This window comes from Dromiciops gliroides, chromosome 5 (genome assembly GCF_019393635.1).
Source record: "Dromiciops gliroides isolate mDroGli1 chromosome 5, mDroGli1.pri, whole genome shotgun sequence".
In the NCBI taxonomy this organism is placed as follows: Eukaryota; Metazoa; Chordata; class Mammalia; order Microbiotheria; family Microbiotheriidae; genus Dromiciops; species Dromiciops gliroides.
This window is the reverse complement of record NC_057865.1, coordinates 110,308,187-110,323,622: the sequence shown is the minus strand read 5'-3', so window position 1 is coordinate 110,323,622 and position 15,436 is coordinate 110,308,187. Positions and strand designations below refer to the sequence as shown.

Below are 15,436 nucleotides of genomic sequence, written 5' to 3'. Positions count from 1 at the left end.
AAAACCTTATATAAATTTGTTATTGTTATTACTGTTGTAATAATAGTATTGTTTGTTCCAAAACACCCTCAGTGTCAAACACCAGGTTAAAAGTCTGGTAGAAGATGCCTCTCTCTCGCTGATCCTAATTTTTTGGAATATTCTTTTCTCTAAAGAAACTTTTAGTTCTTTCCCCCCGCCCCCTTTAAAATAAAGAAAATTCTTTAAACCCAGGGTTCTTTAACTTGGGATTTGTGAGCATGCTTTTATTATATATCAATAATTGTATTTCAGTATAATTTATTTCCTTTGCAAGCATATATATTTTATTTTATGCATTTAAAAACATGATTCTGAGGAGTTCATAGACTAGACTGTCAGATGGATTCATGATACAAAAACTTTAAATTGCTTCCAACTTATAGTACTCTGTGTGTGTGTGTGTGTGTGTATGTATGGATATATATATATATATATATATATATATACCTTTAAAATTTTGTACATATTGAATTTTTGTAAATTGAATTATTTTTAAATATAGAGAAGCTTGCTATTTAAAGGACTATTGAAACATTTTTTTTTGGTGAGGCAATTGGGGTTAAGTGACTTGCCCAGGGTCACACAGCTAGTAAGTGTTAAGTGTCTGAGGCTGGATTTGAACTCAGGTCCTCCTGACTCCAGGACTGGTGCTCTATCCAGCTGCCCTGAAACTATTTTTAAGACTATTAATGCTTTTTAAATAGAGAATCCTTTTTGGAATAGGAATGATTTTTCTTTAAAGTAATTAATGATGTTCTCCCCCCACCCCATACCTCAATATATCTTTCTTGTAAATCTCAACTTTCCTATATGAAGTTTGTGAAAACTGAGATGTTCAGTTGTGTCTGACTCCTTGTGACTAGACTTAGGGTTTTCTTAGAGGAAATACTGTAAGTGGTTTGCCATTGACTTCTTCAACTCATTTTACAGATGAGGAAACTGAGGCAAACAGGTGCCCAGGGTCATATGGCTAACTAGTAAGTATCTGAGGCCAGATTGGAACTCAAGAGGATATCTTCCTGACTCTAAGCCTGGTGCACCATCCACTGCACCACCTAGCTGCCCTCTGAGATACATTTGTACTTTCTGAGGTGGTGTCCATTATTATGAGTCATTTAGGATCGACCCTGTGGTAGAAGGGGATGCCAGTCATGGACTTGCCAACACTTGGATGCTTTCCCCTACCCCTCCATTTTGAGTGGTTCTTTGCCTTCATTAGCCAGAAGAAGGTAATGATCTTGGGGGCCAGGGAGGCTGGGCATCGCTACCTCCCTGATTTATCCCACTGGCCTGATGAGTGATCCCTGAGTACAGAAAGAAGAAAAAGCAGTACCTTGCCCTGCATCAGAGAAGGGAAATCTGGGGTTGATGAGCTGGAAGAGAGCAAAAAGAACAAGAGATGAGGGAGGACATTGAACTGGACTTTGTGGGACTTTAGGAGATTCAAGTTCTCTTCATTCTTCACAGTCAATATTTATGTTTTTTAATGGAAAAAATAAACACTCCTTTAGTACCTACTACGTACAAGGCACTCTGTTTAGAAATGATAACAAAGGCACCAGCTATCAAGGAGTTTGCAGCTAGTAGGAGGGATGAAATGTCTGGGAAAATAACCAGGGATAAGAACTGAACCTGTGGGACATGGTGAAGTTCTTCTGTTAATACAAGTTGGCACCTTGTTTGTAACTTACAGTTTTAGAGAACTGACTAAAACTCTAAGAGGTTAGGTGACTTGCCCAGGGTCATATAGCCAGAATATTCAGAAGTGGGGCTTGGATCTAGATCTTTCTGGCTTCAAGGCAAGTACTCTGTCCCTTACATCCTGCTGCTTTTCAATAGCTATAAGTAACACAGAGTACAGCTAATTATAATGTAAAAGAGAATATGATAAGTGTACAACACACATACAAAGGGAGGCAGAAACTTTCCCCCTCTCCCTCTCGGGGAATGGATGTACTCACTCTTCATTGACAAAAATTAGCTCCAGAGAAGGGGGTCCATTTTTTTCACCAAGACCTGTAGTTAGAGAAGAGGAAGAGGAGGAGGAGAGAGAGAAAGAAGGGAGAAGCGAGAATATATTGGGCCTTCAGGTGACACAGGGAAGTAAGTGGTTCTTTTTCTTTTCTTTTTTTTTGCAGGGCAATGAGGGTTAAGTGACTTGCCCAGGGTCACATAGCTAGTAAGTTTCAAGTGTCTGAGGCCAGATTTGAACTCAGGTCCTCCTGAATCCAGGGCCAGTGCTTTGTCCACTGTGTATCTAGCTGCCCCCAGTAAATGGTTCTTTAAAGGTTTTAAGCTTGGTGAGAAGGTATTTCAAGCCTCCAATAACATTCATCATTGTTTCTTTCTAACTCCCAGAGTGGCTTGGTGGATAGCCATGCTTTCCTTCTCTGATCTGATGGCCCAAAGGGATAATATACATGGGCTTCAGGTTGGGCTTTGGACATGGTCCACAACACTTGAGGAAAAAGGAGGAATTTGTAGTGGCCGTCACTATTTGAGATAGGAGGAAGAAACAGGGATTGGCAGTGGGCAGTCTCAAAGGAAAATGCTCAGAGTTTTAGGGGGAATACTGGAAAATAGAGCCATACAGGTAAGTATGGAAGTCACAGGAGCAGGGAGATATATGGGGGGAGAAGAGGGACCTAAGGTCTTGTATGGGGAAGAGGAGAGTGCTAAAGGTTTAGGAAAACTCAAGCAAACTGTACTGATTGGCTCAGTTTCTTCACTGCTGGTGTTGCCAGGGGCCGCCATGACCTGTTCTTCTTCAACACTGACCAACTCCTGCAGCACGGCCTCCACGATGGGCATCACCATGGCGGTGGTGGAGGTGTTGGAGAGCCACATGGACAGAAGGGTGGTACAGCACATAAAGCATAGCAGCAGCCTGGAAGGAAGGAGGCCACAGCACAACTGAGAAGCTGTCAGTGGGGCTCATGGTACCTGAAAGAGGACTGTAATGGGATCTAGAGCCCTAGAAACAAGTCAGCTTGACTCTTCCTCTAAGTGGCATGTAGATTTCTCAGTAGCTTTGCATTGGATGGTCCTAATCTAGTAATAGTAGATATATATTAAGCATAAACTTGGACTTATATCTCATACCAGAGAACCGGTAAACCATTTCAAGAGCTAATGGTCTTAAGCAAGGCAGAAGTCCTTACTTAAATAGACAATAGCCCTAGTGCCAGAAGCATAGTATTTGTTTTTTGTTTTTTTTTAAAGTGAGGCAATTGGGGTTAAGTGACTTGCCCAGGGTCACACAGCTAGTGTTAAGTATCTGAGGCCGGATTTGAACTCAGGTCCTCCTGAATCCAGGGCCAGTGCTCTATCCACTGTGCCACCTAGCTGCCCCAAGCATAGTATTTGTTAACAACTTTTCCTTTACTTTAGCCACATGATTCTCCTGTGTGTGAATACATGTAAAAATAATCTTAAAACATGTCAGACAACACCCTCACGAGGGAGCTCAGTGAGGAATTACCATTGACATAATAATAGCTAACATTCATATTGTGCTTACTAGGTGCCAGGCACTGTGCTAAGTGCTATTCTGTTATCTCATTTGAGCCTTACAACAATCTTGGGAAATAGGTGCTATTATTTTTATTCCTATTTTACAAAATGAGAAAATTGAGGCAAACTGAAGTTAAGTAACTTGCCCCGGAGTCACATAGCTAGTAAGTGTCTGAGGCTGAATTTGAACTCGAGTGTTTGTATACCATCAAATATAAAGGGAAACCAACTAAGGTGTTTTGGTGGCCAAGTAGAGAACAGAATCCAGAACCCAGTATGCAGTTTTTTGTTTTCTCCCTGAGCCATTAAGCCCATTTAAAGTCAAATGCTTCTTGTTTCTTCCTGTAATGACAGTCTTGGCTATTAATAGGGAAGAACAGAGCTATGGATAATTTTTTTTAGGGCTATAGATTATTAAAAATCATTTCTATTTGACTTCTTGATTTATTACATAAAGCTGTGACAATATGAGTATATATTTCTACAAGGCATCTATGAAAATAGCCTCACTTGATAGACAAGAAACATAATGCAATTTGGTGGAGTGGGGTAGGCATATCTAATTTCTGAATTATTGCTGGGGTAGGCTAATGCTCTAAAGGTGTTTTGAGTAAGCTGATATCCAAATGATTTTTAATACAGCATGAACTTATAGCAAATGATGGGGAAAATGGGGAAATGGGGAGTGGGGATGATCTAGAAACCAGTAGATAATGGGTCAGGGAGAATCTAGTCTGGGATGAATATTTTCTTGTGATTAATCCACAGAAAAGATTCAAAAGAGATCAAATTCTTTCAAAAGTAACCCAGTTAATGATCTCCACATGCCTAGAAGGTATTTATCTTCTTGTTCTCATTCTACAAAAAAGAGACTAAGTGATCAAGCTCAACTCTATACAATGGAAGGAGCAGGGCTGTTAATTTGATAGACCTACCATGGAGCAATGTTGTTGCCCTTTCAAGCATCATGCATATGTTGATCTCACTTGTCAGAGTAAACAGTCCCTCTGATTTTTGAAATGGCAGAACAGAAAAAAAATCTTACTTAAGGGAGTAGGTAGTGGATTGCTGACCTTTTGTACCCAATGCATCCTCCAAGTAGAAATATGAACATAGAATTTGAGCATGAGTGGAAAATGCTGACAACCACATTTGTACATCCTAGACAATCCCCCCGACCTCTTGCCCTTACTGTTTCCTGAATACTGATAAATTTTAAAAGGTGAAAAGAAAAACATTGTAAGAAGGTCACATAGTCTACATGTCTGTCTTGTTTTAGATAATGCCCAAGTTCCATCAGGCAGAAGTCTAATGTTATGTATATAGTCTACCAAAAGCCTAACCATTTGGTTGGTTAGATTATGGTATTGACATGGATGAATCTATCAGTAGCTTAAGGCTGTACTTACATGCCGGGCTTGGCTCCTGCCAACATGACCATGCGCAGGGCAATCCGCTTGTGTAGGTTCCATTTTTCCACTGCTGCTGCCACGCAGATGACTCCCATCAGCAGCAGGGTGGTGTTTTTGAAGTACTCTGCAGCCACCTGGAGGGAGGCAGGGAACGAGTCCAGTCATCTAGAAGAATGGGGGATTTATGGAGACTTTCTTCTAACTCTCCAATAAATATTTATGGACTTGCTTGGACTGACTCCTATCATCAAGTCAACTGGGAAGGGGGTTCCTTCTGGTTCTAAATCCAGATCCTTCATAGAGAATCTATGGGACAACACGGACAAGAATGGACCAGAATCACACAGGATGAAATGGCATGGATGATCAGCACTGAGTCATGGACATGTTGAAGTATAGCTACATATAAGGTACTGTACTTGAGCGTGGGAATGATAAGAATAAGAATTGGTGTTGTTGAGTTGTTTTTCAGTCATGTCTGAGTATTCATGACTCCATTTGGGGTTTTCTTGGCAAAGATACTGGAGTGGTTTTTTCCATTTTTTTCTCCAGCTGCTTTTACAGATGAGAAAACTGAGGCAAATAGGGTTAAGTGACTTGCCCAGAGTCACACAGCTAGTGAGTGTCTGAGATTTGAATTTAGGAAAAGGAAGTCTTTCTGACTCCAGGCCCAGCACTGCTCCACCTAGCTGCCCAAGAATAAGAATAAATATAGCTCTTTAAGGTTTGAAAAAGGGACAGCTAGGTGGCATAGTGGATAGAACACTGGCCCAGGAGCCAGGAGGACCTGAGTTCAAATCTCACCATAGTCACTTAACTAGCTGTGTGACCCTGGACAAGTCACTTAAGCTAATTGCCTTTAAAAACATCCAGGGCCATCTCCACTGTCATCCTGATATATATTTTATCACTGGACCCAGATGGCTCTGGAAGAGAGAGTGAGGTTGGTGACCTTGTACAGCCTTCCCTCACTTAAGTCCAATTCACTGCAAGTCATGACATCACTCCAGTGTCATGGTCCTCTTCACGAATGAAGGACAGAGGCAGCTAGGTGGCACAGTGAATAGAGCACCGGCCTTGGATTCAGGAGGACCTGAGTTCAAATTTGACCTCAGACACTTAACACATACTAGCTGTGTGACACTTCTCACAATTAACTCTCTTAACCCCACTTAACCTCACTTAACCCCAATTGCCTCACCAAAAAACCAAAACCAAAAACAAACAAACAAAAAGAATGAAGGACAAACACAATTTAAGGTTTGTAAAGCACTTTGCAAATATTATCTTGTTTTATCCTAAGAACAACCTTGGTAGGTAGGTGCTATTATGATTTTTATTTTACAGAGGAGGAAACTGAGGCAAACAGAAGTTAAATCACTGGTCCAGAGTCACATAGCTAGAGAGTGTCTGAGGTTGGTTGAGTTAAGGTCTTCTTGACTCCATGAATACTGAGAGAGGTACAGCAAAGACCCCATTCTCAAGAAACTTATAATCTAATGGTGGAGGTGGGGAGAGGTGAGGAAGACATATACACACAAATAATTATGACACAAGGGAGAATGAATTAAGTGCAAAGGAAAAGTCTAGAGGAGCAAAGTACTATGAGAAATTTAAAAAGGAAGAAATTCTGGGTATGGAGAAAGGAATGGATCAGGGACAGCTTTATGGACAAAACTGGGCCTTGAAGCAGGATAAGGATTTCAACAGCCTGAGATGTGGGGAATGTGGAATGGAATGTTCCAGTCATTGGAGGTATCATGGGCAAAGACTCAGTGATTGGAAAGGGCAGTAATGAAGATAGAATGGAATGGATTGAGTGGAATGTAGAATATATGGAGGAGATGACATAAAGGTGGATTAGAGACATATTGTAGAAGGCTTTGAATGCAATGATTAAGGATTTATAATTTTTCTGTACACAATGGAGAATTGCTGGTGGATTTTAAGTAGAGAAGTTTCATGACCCAAGAATGTCAAGGAAATCAATGAAAAAAATTGTGAAGGAAGGCAGCTTAGCGGCTCCAGATTTCAAACTATATTACAAAGTGGTAATCTTCAAAACAATCTGGTACTGGCTAAGAAATCGTGGTGAATAAGTTGAATAGATTAAGTACACAATACACAGTAGTAAATGAACATAATATTTTAATGTTTGATAAACTCAAAGATCCAAGACTTTAACCATTCTGGAGAGCAATTTGGAATTATGCCCAAAGGGCGATAAAGCTGTGCATACCCTTTGACCCAGCAATCCCACTTTTAGGTCTTTTGCCCAAAGAAATCATGGAAGGAGGAAAGGGACCCACATGTACAAAAATATTTATAGCTGCTCTTTACGTGGTAGCAAGGAATTGGAAGTTGAGGGGGTGCCCATCAATTGGGGAATGGCTGGACAAGTTGTGGTATATGAATACAATGGAATACTATTGTGCTGTAAGAAATGATGAGCAGGAAGAGTTCAGAGAAACCTGGAGGGTCTTACGTGAGCTGATGATGAGTGAGATGAGCAGAACCAGGAGAACATTGTACACAGTATCATCAACATTGAGTGTTGACCTACTGTGATGGACTATATTCTTCTCACCAATGCAATGGTACAGAAGAGTTCCAGGGAACTCATGATAGAAGAGGATCTCCAAATCCAAGAAAAAAAAAAAGAAAGAAAGAACTGTGGAGTATAGATGCTGATTGAACCATATTATTTCTTTTGTTTTGGGTGCTGTTGTTTTTTTTTTCTATTTTGAGGTTTTGCATCACTGCTCTGATTCTTTCTCTTGTAACAGGATTAATGCAGAAATAGGATTAATGTTATTATGTGTATATATATGTGTGTGTATATATATATATCTATATGTATATGTATAGAGATATATAGATATAACCTATATCAGATTACCTGCTGTCTAGGGGAGGGGGGAGGGAGGGGAGGGAGGGAGGGAGAAAAATCTGAAATTGTAAAGCATGTATAAACAAAAGTTGAGAACTATCTTTACATGTAACGGAAAAAATAAAATATCTCATAAAAAAAAAAAAGATCCAAGACTTTGCAATAAGAACTCAACATTTGACAAAGATTGCTGGGAAAACTGGAAAGCAGTTTGGCAGAAACTAAGCATAGACCAACATTTCATACCATATACCAAGATAAAGTCAAAATGGATAAAATGATTTAGACATAAAGAGTGACATAAGGAAATTAGAGGTGTATGGAAAAATGTACCTGTCAGATTTATGGATAAGGGAAGATTTTATGACCAAACAAGAGATAGATAGAATCACAAGATATAAAATAGATGATTTTGATTACATGAAACTAAAAAAGTTTTTCACAAATAAGACTAACATAGCCAAAACAGAAAACTGGGAAGAAAGGTTTACAGCAAGTTTCTTTGATAAAGGCTTCATTTCTCAAATATATAGGGAACTGAGTCAAATTTATAAAAATAAGAGCCATTCCCTATTTGATAAATAGTCAAAGGATATGAACAAGAAACGTTTCATGACTCTTCCTAATTATACTCCAGTTTGTCATTCTAGAATGATTATATATAATTTCCTGTATTCCCAACTAAACTGGTCAACTTGCTGTTCCCCATTTTCCCATTTGATATTTCCTCTTTCCACTCTGTGCCTTTGCATCGGGTATCTCCCATGCCTGAAATGCTTTCCCTCTTCACCCCTAGAACCTCTAACTCCTTTCAAGAATTAGCTCAATAGCTACCACCTTCAAAAGGCCTTTCCTGATTTTCCTGGTTGTCACTGTGTTCTCCCACAAATCATTGTCTATTTATTTTGTATGTATCTTATATGTATTTATTTGTGTTGAGAATGTATCTTTCCTAATTGTAAGTTACTAAGGATTCATTTTGTATCCTTTTAGTAGAATGTAAACCCCTTGAGAGCAGGGAATGTCTCACTTTTATATTTATATCACTAGCATCTAGCTAGTGGCACATAGTAAGTAGGTACTTAATTAAATGTATTTTGATTGATATTGATTGGTCAGAAAGGTAGATTAGGAAGATTAGGAAACTCCTGTGAAAGATATAAATGAGATGGGATACACAGTAAATAAGGAGACTGATTAAGAGACAGTTGCCTAAATAAGAAAAGATCAGGGTCTAAATGGGGGAACTTGGGGGTTCTATTGTAATGGAAAGGAGAAGGGCAGCTAGGTGGTCCAGTGGATAAAACATTGGCCCTGGATTCAGGAGGATGTGAGTTCAAATCCGACCTCAGACTTTGACACTTACTAGCTGTGTGACCCTGGGAAAGTCACTTAACCCTCATTGCCCCCCCCCCAATAATAATAATTCCCCACCATTTGGGGCAGCTAGGTGGTGCAGTGGATAAAGCATTGGCCCTGGATTCAGGAGGACCTGAGTTCAAATCCGACCTCAGACATTGACACTTACTAGCTGTGTGACCCTGGGAAAGTCACTTAACCCTCATTGCCCCCCCCCCCCAAATAATAATAATTCCCCACCATTTGGGGCAGCTAGGTGGTGCAGTGGATAAAGCATTGGCCCTGGATTCAGGAGGACCTGAGTTCAAATCCGACCTCAGACATTGACACTTACTAGTTGTGTGACCCTGGGAAAGTCACTTAACCCTCATTGCCTAGCCAAAAAACAAAAATAGAAAGGAGAGATCCTATGGTAATGGAATTGGCAGGAATTGGAAACTGTTTGGATGTGTGTAAGAAGGGAAAAGAAAGAGTCAAAGATGACTTGTAATATGTGCTGTCTTATGACATTGTTTGTATTTTAAACTCATATCATTATTTAATTTTCATTCATATGTATGCCATTTATTCACTAATTGTAGCATTCTGGAAGATGAGAACCAAATTTTCTTGGTATTCCCCAGCACAAAGTAGATATGTAATAAATGCTCATTAAATGAATGAATAAAAATGGTTTTGGCCTCCTGGAAAATGATTGAAGTTGGAGAGGGAAGGTATAGAACACCCGACAAAATAGTGCAAACAAAAGCTGTGTTTTGTATGGCCTGCGTTTGGTTAATTTCATCCATGTTGTGAAAAATCACACAGGAGCCCGGGGCTAGAAAGGTCTTTTAGGTTATCCAATTCATTCCCCAATTCCAAGTTAGAGCGCTCCCAAACTGACTCCTGAATTAGGGATGTCTATCCCAGGAAAGACTATTTCCATAAAGATGCTTGCATAGGGCAGGAACTGTCTCACTTTTGGCTTCCCTGGTACCTAGCCTGTGCTCAGTAATACTAGGCACTTAACAAAATGCTTTTTGATTGACTGATTGACCTCTTTTGATAACTCAGTCCTCATAGACAAATCCATTTTCCCCTTAGTATCAAAGGAAATAGTTATCACTATTCCTACTGAGGATATGGTATCCCGGTTCAGCAGGAGCTCATTAATGTTTTGGGGAAAGCCATCCTCTCTCTGTTGGTGACATGGAGGAGTTGATGTCCGGCCTAAGCATAAAAGTGCCAGTCTGCTGCAGGGAGATGAAAATGCATTGACGTGGCTTTAGAAATAACTTAAGCAACCATCTGAAAAGTTGTCCCGGAGTCACCCATCATCCTAGAATGGAAAAAGCACCAGACAAGAAGTCAGAAAGACAGAGGTTCTATTCTGACTTTGGATGATTCCTTTCTAATGAATAGTTTTATTTGCATGGTACTTTACCATAGTCCTGGCAGGTAGCTCAGTAGTATTATCTCTAGCTTATGAAAGACTGAACTACAGACAGCTCATTTTTTGGACACCCAACTGACTGGACCACACTTCTGCCTCTTGGTACTCTGAAGTGCTTTTTCAAAGAGTGACTTCAGTAGCTACCTTCAAGAGTCTGTACAATAACTAGATATATTTTAGGGTAATTGTTATTTCAGCCTCCTCGCACTTCCCATCTCAAAATACCGGCTCTGGTTCTTACAGCCCTTCAGGAAGTCCAATGCAGGTGTTAGAAGTCATATGTGGGGCTATGGCTCCTGGGAACTGGAAGCACCCAGCAGTTTCCACTAGCAATTGAATTTACTTGGGCATCCCAGACAAAGCTGAGGGCCAATGGCTATGACATAAGTATCCTTACAGAACTTCTTCAGCTAGTCCTTTCTCATTCATTTTCACAGTCATAACCTTGATCTCTTGGTCCCAGTCTTCTCATGCCTGGAAGTTTTGGCCTTTCAGAATTGTGCCACGATTTAAAAATCAGTGGTGTTACTGGTTACACCCTATGACCATAGCACCACCTGATGGCAGTGTAGAGAAGAGAGAATTAGAACAGAACTCTAGTCCTTGGAATCCCTGAGGAGCACAGTGTTGAGCTTGGAATGGTGGATAGAGTGCAGGACTTAGGTTCAGAATGATCTGGGTTTAAATCTAATCTCTGGCACTTACTAGCTTATGACTGTGGGCAAATTACTTCACCTCCATGAGCCTCAGTTTTCCTTTCCATAAAATGGGGATAATAACTGGAATATCTTATTCATGAGGTTGTTGTGAGGCCCAAACTAATGTTAAGTAAAACACTTTGCAAACTTTAAGGTGCTAAATAAATGTCAGTTATATTATCATTAATGTGACACATACCTAGACTAGTCCCTTGATTTTTGTCCTGCCATTGGACTTCAGTGGCTCTGGAGGAAAGAGTGAGTCTGACGACTTTGCTCACTTAAATCCAATTCACATGCAAGTCAAGACATCACCCCGTGATGTCATTAAAACTCTTCCAAAATGAAGGCCAAACAAGAATAACCTAGACTAGTGCACCTCATTGATCTCAGCCTCTCTACACATAGCTTCAAGAATCAATCAATTAGTCATTAAGCATGTGCTGTGTGTCAGTTTGTGAGGATACAAAGTCAAAAAAAAAGTTTTTATCCTCAAGAAACTTATATTCCACCAAGGGAAATAACATGCTTGTCTATATGCAGCTATAAGATCTTTAGTACTCCACATCACAGGGCTTTGTCCTTCTCATCTGTTGAATATTGTGAATGCCCTAGAAGACAAAGAAAGCATGTGTACCATAGCTGAGTACCGGAAGGATAACTAATAGAATGGGTGACAATTAAGATTCAAAATGATCTCATCAGGCTGGAATGACAGGTCAAAATGAGGAGATTCAGTAGGCATAAGTGTCCCTTATTTTAATAATCAATAAATTTTAATAAGTAGGTCCAACATTTACTTTCCCAAAAAATCAATTTTTAAAATATTGGCTAAAGAGACTGGGCTTGACAGAAGTTCATGTGAAAAAAAATCAGGTGGCTTCGTTTGAATGAGCTGAAACTGAATTAGATTAAAAAAAGTGTTTTCTAAGTAGAGGCAATCAGGCAGTATTAATAGAACTATGCTGTTCATATTGGGAAGTAATATTTCCTCTGTACTCTCTGCTGGTCAGACTATATCTGGAGTACTGTGTCTAGCTCTGGGTGACATTTTTTTTAAGTGAGGCAATTGGGGTTAAGTGACTTGCCCAGGGTCACACAGCTATTAAGTGTTAAGTGTCTGAGGCCAGATTTGAACTCAGGTACTCCTGACTCCAGGGCCAGTGCTCTATCCACTGTGCCACCTAGCTGCCCCTGGGTAACATTTTTTTTTTTTTTTGCGGGTCAATGGGGATTAAGTGACTTGCCCAGGGTCACATAGCTAGTAAGTGTCAAGTGTCTGAGGCCAGATTTGAACTCAGGTACTCCTGAATCCAGGGCCAACGCTTTATCCACTGCACCACCTAGCTGCCCTGGGTAACATTTTTTAAAGAGGAATATTGAAAATAGACTGTACTGTGTTGAGAAGAAAGGGATCAGTTCAGGGTCACGAGGGATTTAGAAGTATGGGCATGCCTCGGAGATATTGCAAGTTTGCTTCCAGACCACCACAATAAAACAAATATCACAATAAAGCAAGTCACATAACTTTTTTGGTTTCTCAGTGCATATAAAAGTCATGTTTACAGTATAACTAGTCTACTAAATGTGTGTGAATAGTTGTTATTGAGGCATTTTTCTGTCCTGTCCAATTTTTCATAACCCCATTTGGGGTTTTCTTGGCAAAGATGCTGGAGTGGTCTGCCATTTCCTTCTCCAGCTCATATTACAGATGAGGAAACTGAGGCAAACAAGGTTAAGTGATTTGCCCCAGGGTCACACAGCTAATAAATCTTTGAGGACAGATTTGAACTTGGGAAGATGAGTCTTTCTGACTGTAGTCCTGGTACTCTATGCACTGGGCCACCTAATTGCCCCCAATATCTTAATAGGCCAGCACATAGAAGAGAGAGCAGCCTAGTTTTTCTTTCTCCAGAAGGCAGAACTAGAATTAGGGTGTGAAAGTTACAAAGGATTCCATTTTTGCTTAATGTAAGAAATAATGTTCTAAAGACTAGGCTGTCCTGTGGAATAATAAACAAGTTGATTAGAAGGTAGTTAGATTCACTGGAAGTATTTAAAGAGAAGTTTGTATAAACCAAGCATCTATTGGAAAAGACATAACAAATAGGATTTCTCAGAGACTAAATGATAGCCAATGTCTACCTGACTCCGAAATTCTATGATTTTATATTCTTACTGAAGTGCTTTTTGAAACTAACATTCTCCTTCCTAGACAGTAATTGACTCAGGATCCCACTTACAGCTACGATAAAACCTGAATGCCTAGTCATAGTCCTTCTATCAAATGTAACAAGACCTCCATTTATCCCAATCTCAGACTGTCTGCTTTCTCTAAAGAATTCTGCTTACCATCATTCCTTCCCATTTCCCAGGAGAGCCATCCTTCTGCCAAATTTTTTTCTCCCTTATTTCAAATCCTAGCCAGAAACTCTCTGCCTCTAAGAAACCATAGCAGACTACCCCACCCAACTCCACTCATACCAACGACCATGCAACATTCATGTACGGTAGGTAGTTCCAAGCAGCTGCTCCTAGTTATGTGCAGAAGAGGTTTTCCTCACTAATATAGCATACATTCTAGCAGAATTCATTTTAAAATGAATTTAAGTTTAATTGATTCTTTTCCACTGATTTCAGTCACAAAAAATGTAGCTGCATCTTGGCAGAAAAACTTGGTGTAATAAAATCACATTTAAGATCATTATGACACGTATTAAAATCATATATACAAAGAAAAGCTTCTGGTAAAGCATTAAGAATATCTAATAACATTATAGTAGGGTATTGTGGCTGGAACACTGTGCTGGGAGCCCGGAGATGTGGCTTTTATGGTTCCTGGTTTTTCTGCTAACTAACTGTGTGATCTCAGGCAAGTCACAATCTCTCTAGCCCTCAGTTTCCTCATTTGAAAAATGAAAGGGTTGGATTAGATGATCCTTAAGGTCCATTGCAGTATTAAACCACTATGATTATATAATTCATACTGTAACATGATTTTCCAGTCAGAAAAGTGCCAGGCTTCAAGTTGTGGGAATTCTCCAAGTGTCAGGGAGGAAATTGCAGCTGGGGATGGGTCTTTGGTGGTGGTGGTGAGAAGAGGTCTTTGTAGGGCACAGACCCCCCAACTGGTGGGTCTATTTCATACCCACAAATGATTGGTTTTGGGGCTGTGGTCTCAGTCCCTCTCTTTCCTATTCCATTGTGGCAGTCAGTGTTGGGGTAGGGAGGCAGAATGGCTGGAAGTTGCCACAGCCTTCTCCCTGTGGCTTGGCCCTCCTTCATTAATATAACCAACTTCCTTGCCCGCTCCCAAACTCATACAAGTGTAAGGAGGAGTCTGGTTAAGAAGGTCTGGCAGATACTTCAAATTTCGGCAGACAAATGGTCAAGGTCACTGAGGCAGCTAGATGAGGTACAGGATAGAGTGAACATGTAGTCAGAAAGAGATAAGTTCAAATCATGCTTCAGATATAGTTTACTGGTTGTCTGACTCTAAACAAGTCATGTGATTTCTTTGACCCTCAGTTTCCCCATCTGTAAAACTGCTCATACCCTTGTCACAGAGTTGTGATGGTCAAATGAGAATATATGTGAAGCACTTTGAAAACCCTAAAGCATTATAGAAATATTAATACAGAAATTATATATTATTAAATAATATAATTATAATAGCAGTAACAAACGGTACTAGTAATTCTAATCCTATTAATATTATTATTACTCTATTTGGAGGTAGATGAGATCTCTAAATTAGTTAAGTGATATAGGTGGCTTGTGTGTTTCCACAAGAATGACATTTCTCCCCTCAGGGAATCAAGCTCAGACTGAAAGCTAGGAAAGGCGTGCTGGTCCTAATGGTGTCCTTTAGAAGGTGACTGGTGAATTCTTTCCATTTTCACTTTGTTGTCTGGTTCTACTAGACCTGAGCAATTTTATTTTCTGGTTCCTTACAATTATAGGACCATAAGCCTTAGATTTTGGAGGCCATTGAATTCACTCCCATCATTTTACAGATAAGGAAACTGAGGCACAAAGAGGTTAATTGCCCAGAGCCTCGCTATATGGCATCCAGGTTTTGAATTTGGTTTTTGTTTGCCGGGAGTCTGAT

General features: G+C 39.9%; 1 protein-coding gene across 2 annotated transcripts in view; it reads right to left on the bottom strand.

The window, feature by feature from the left end:
• Window positions 1-15,436, bottom strand: part of SLC13A4 (solute carrier family 13 member 4) — a 57,238-nt gene that overhangs the window by 25,434 nt on the left and 16,368 nt on the right. The window contains exons 3-6 of one of the 2 annotated variants that reach the window (XM_043969134.1): window positions 4,944-5,080; window positions 2,730-2,908; window positions 1,983-2,037; window positions 1,355-1,394 (exon numbers count right to left, since the gene is read on the bottom strand). In XM_043969134.1, the coding sequence (XP_043825069.1) occupies window positions 1,355-1,394; window positions 1,983-2,037; window positions 2,730-2,908; window positions 4,944-5,080 (411 nt within the window). The remainder of the gene's footprint in view (window positions 1-1,354; window positions 1,395-1,982; window positions 2,038-2,729; window positions 2,909-4,943; window positions 5,081-15,436) is intronic. The other variant, XM_043969135.1, reaches the window with a different exon arrangement.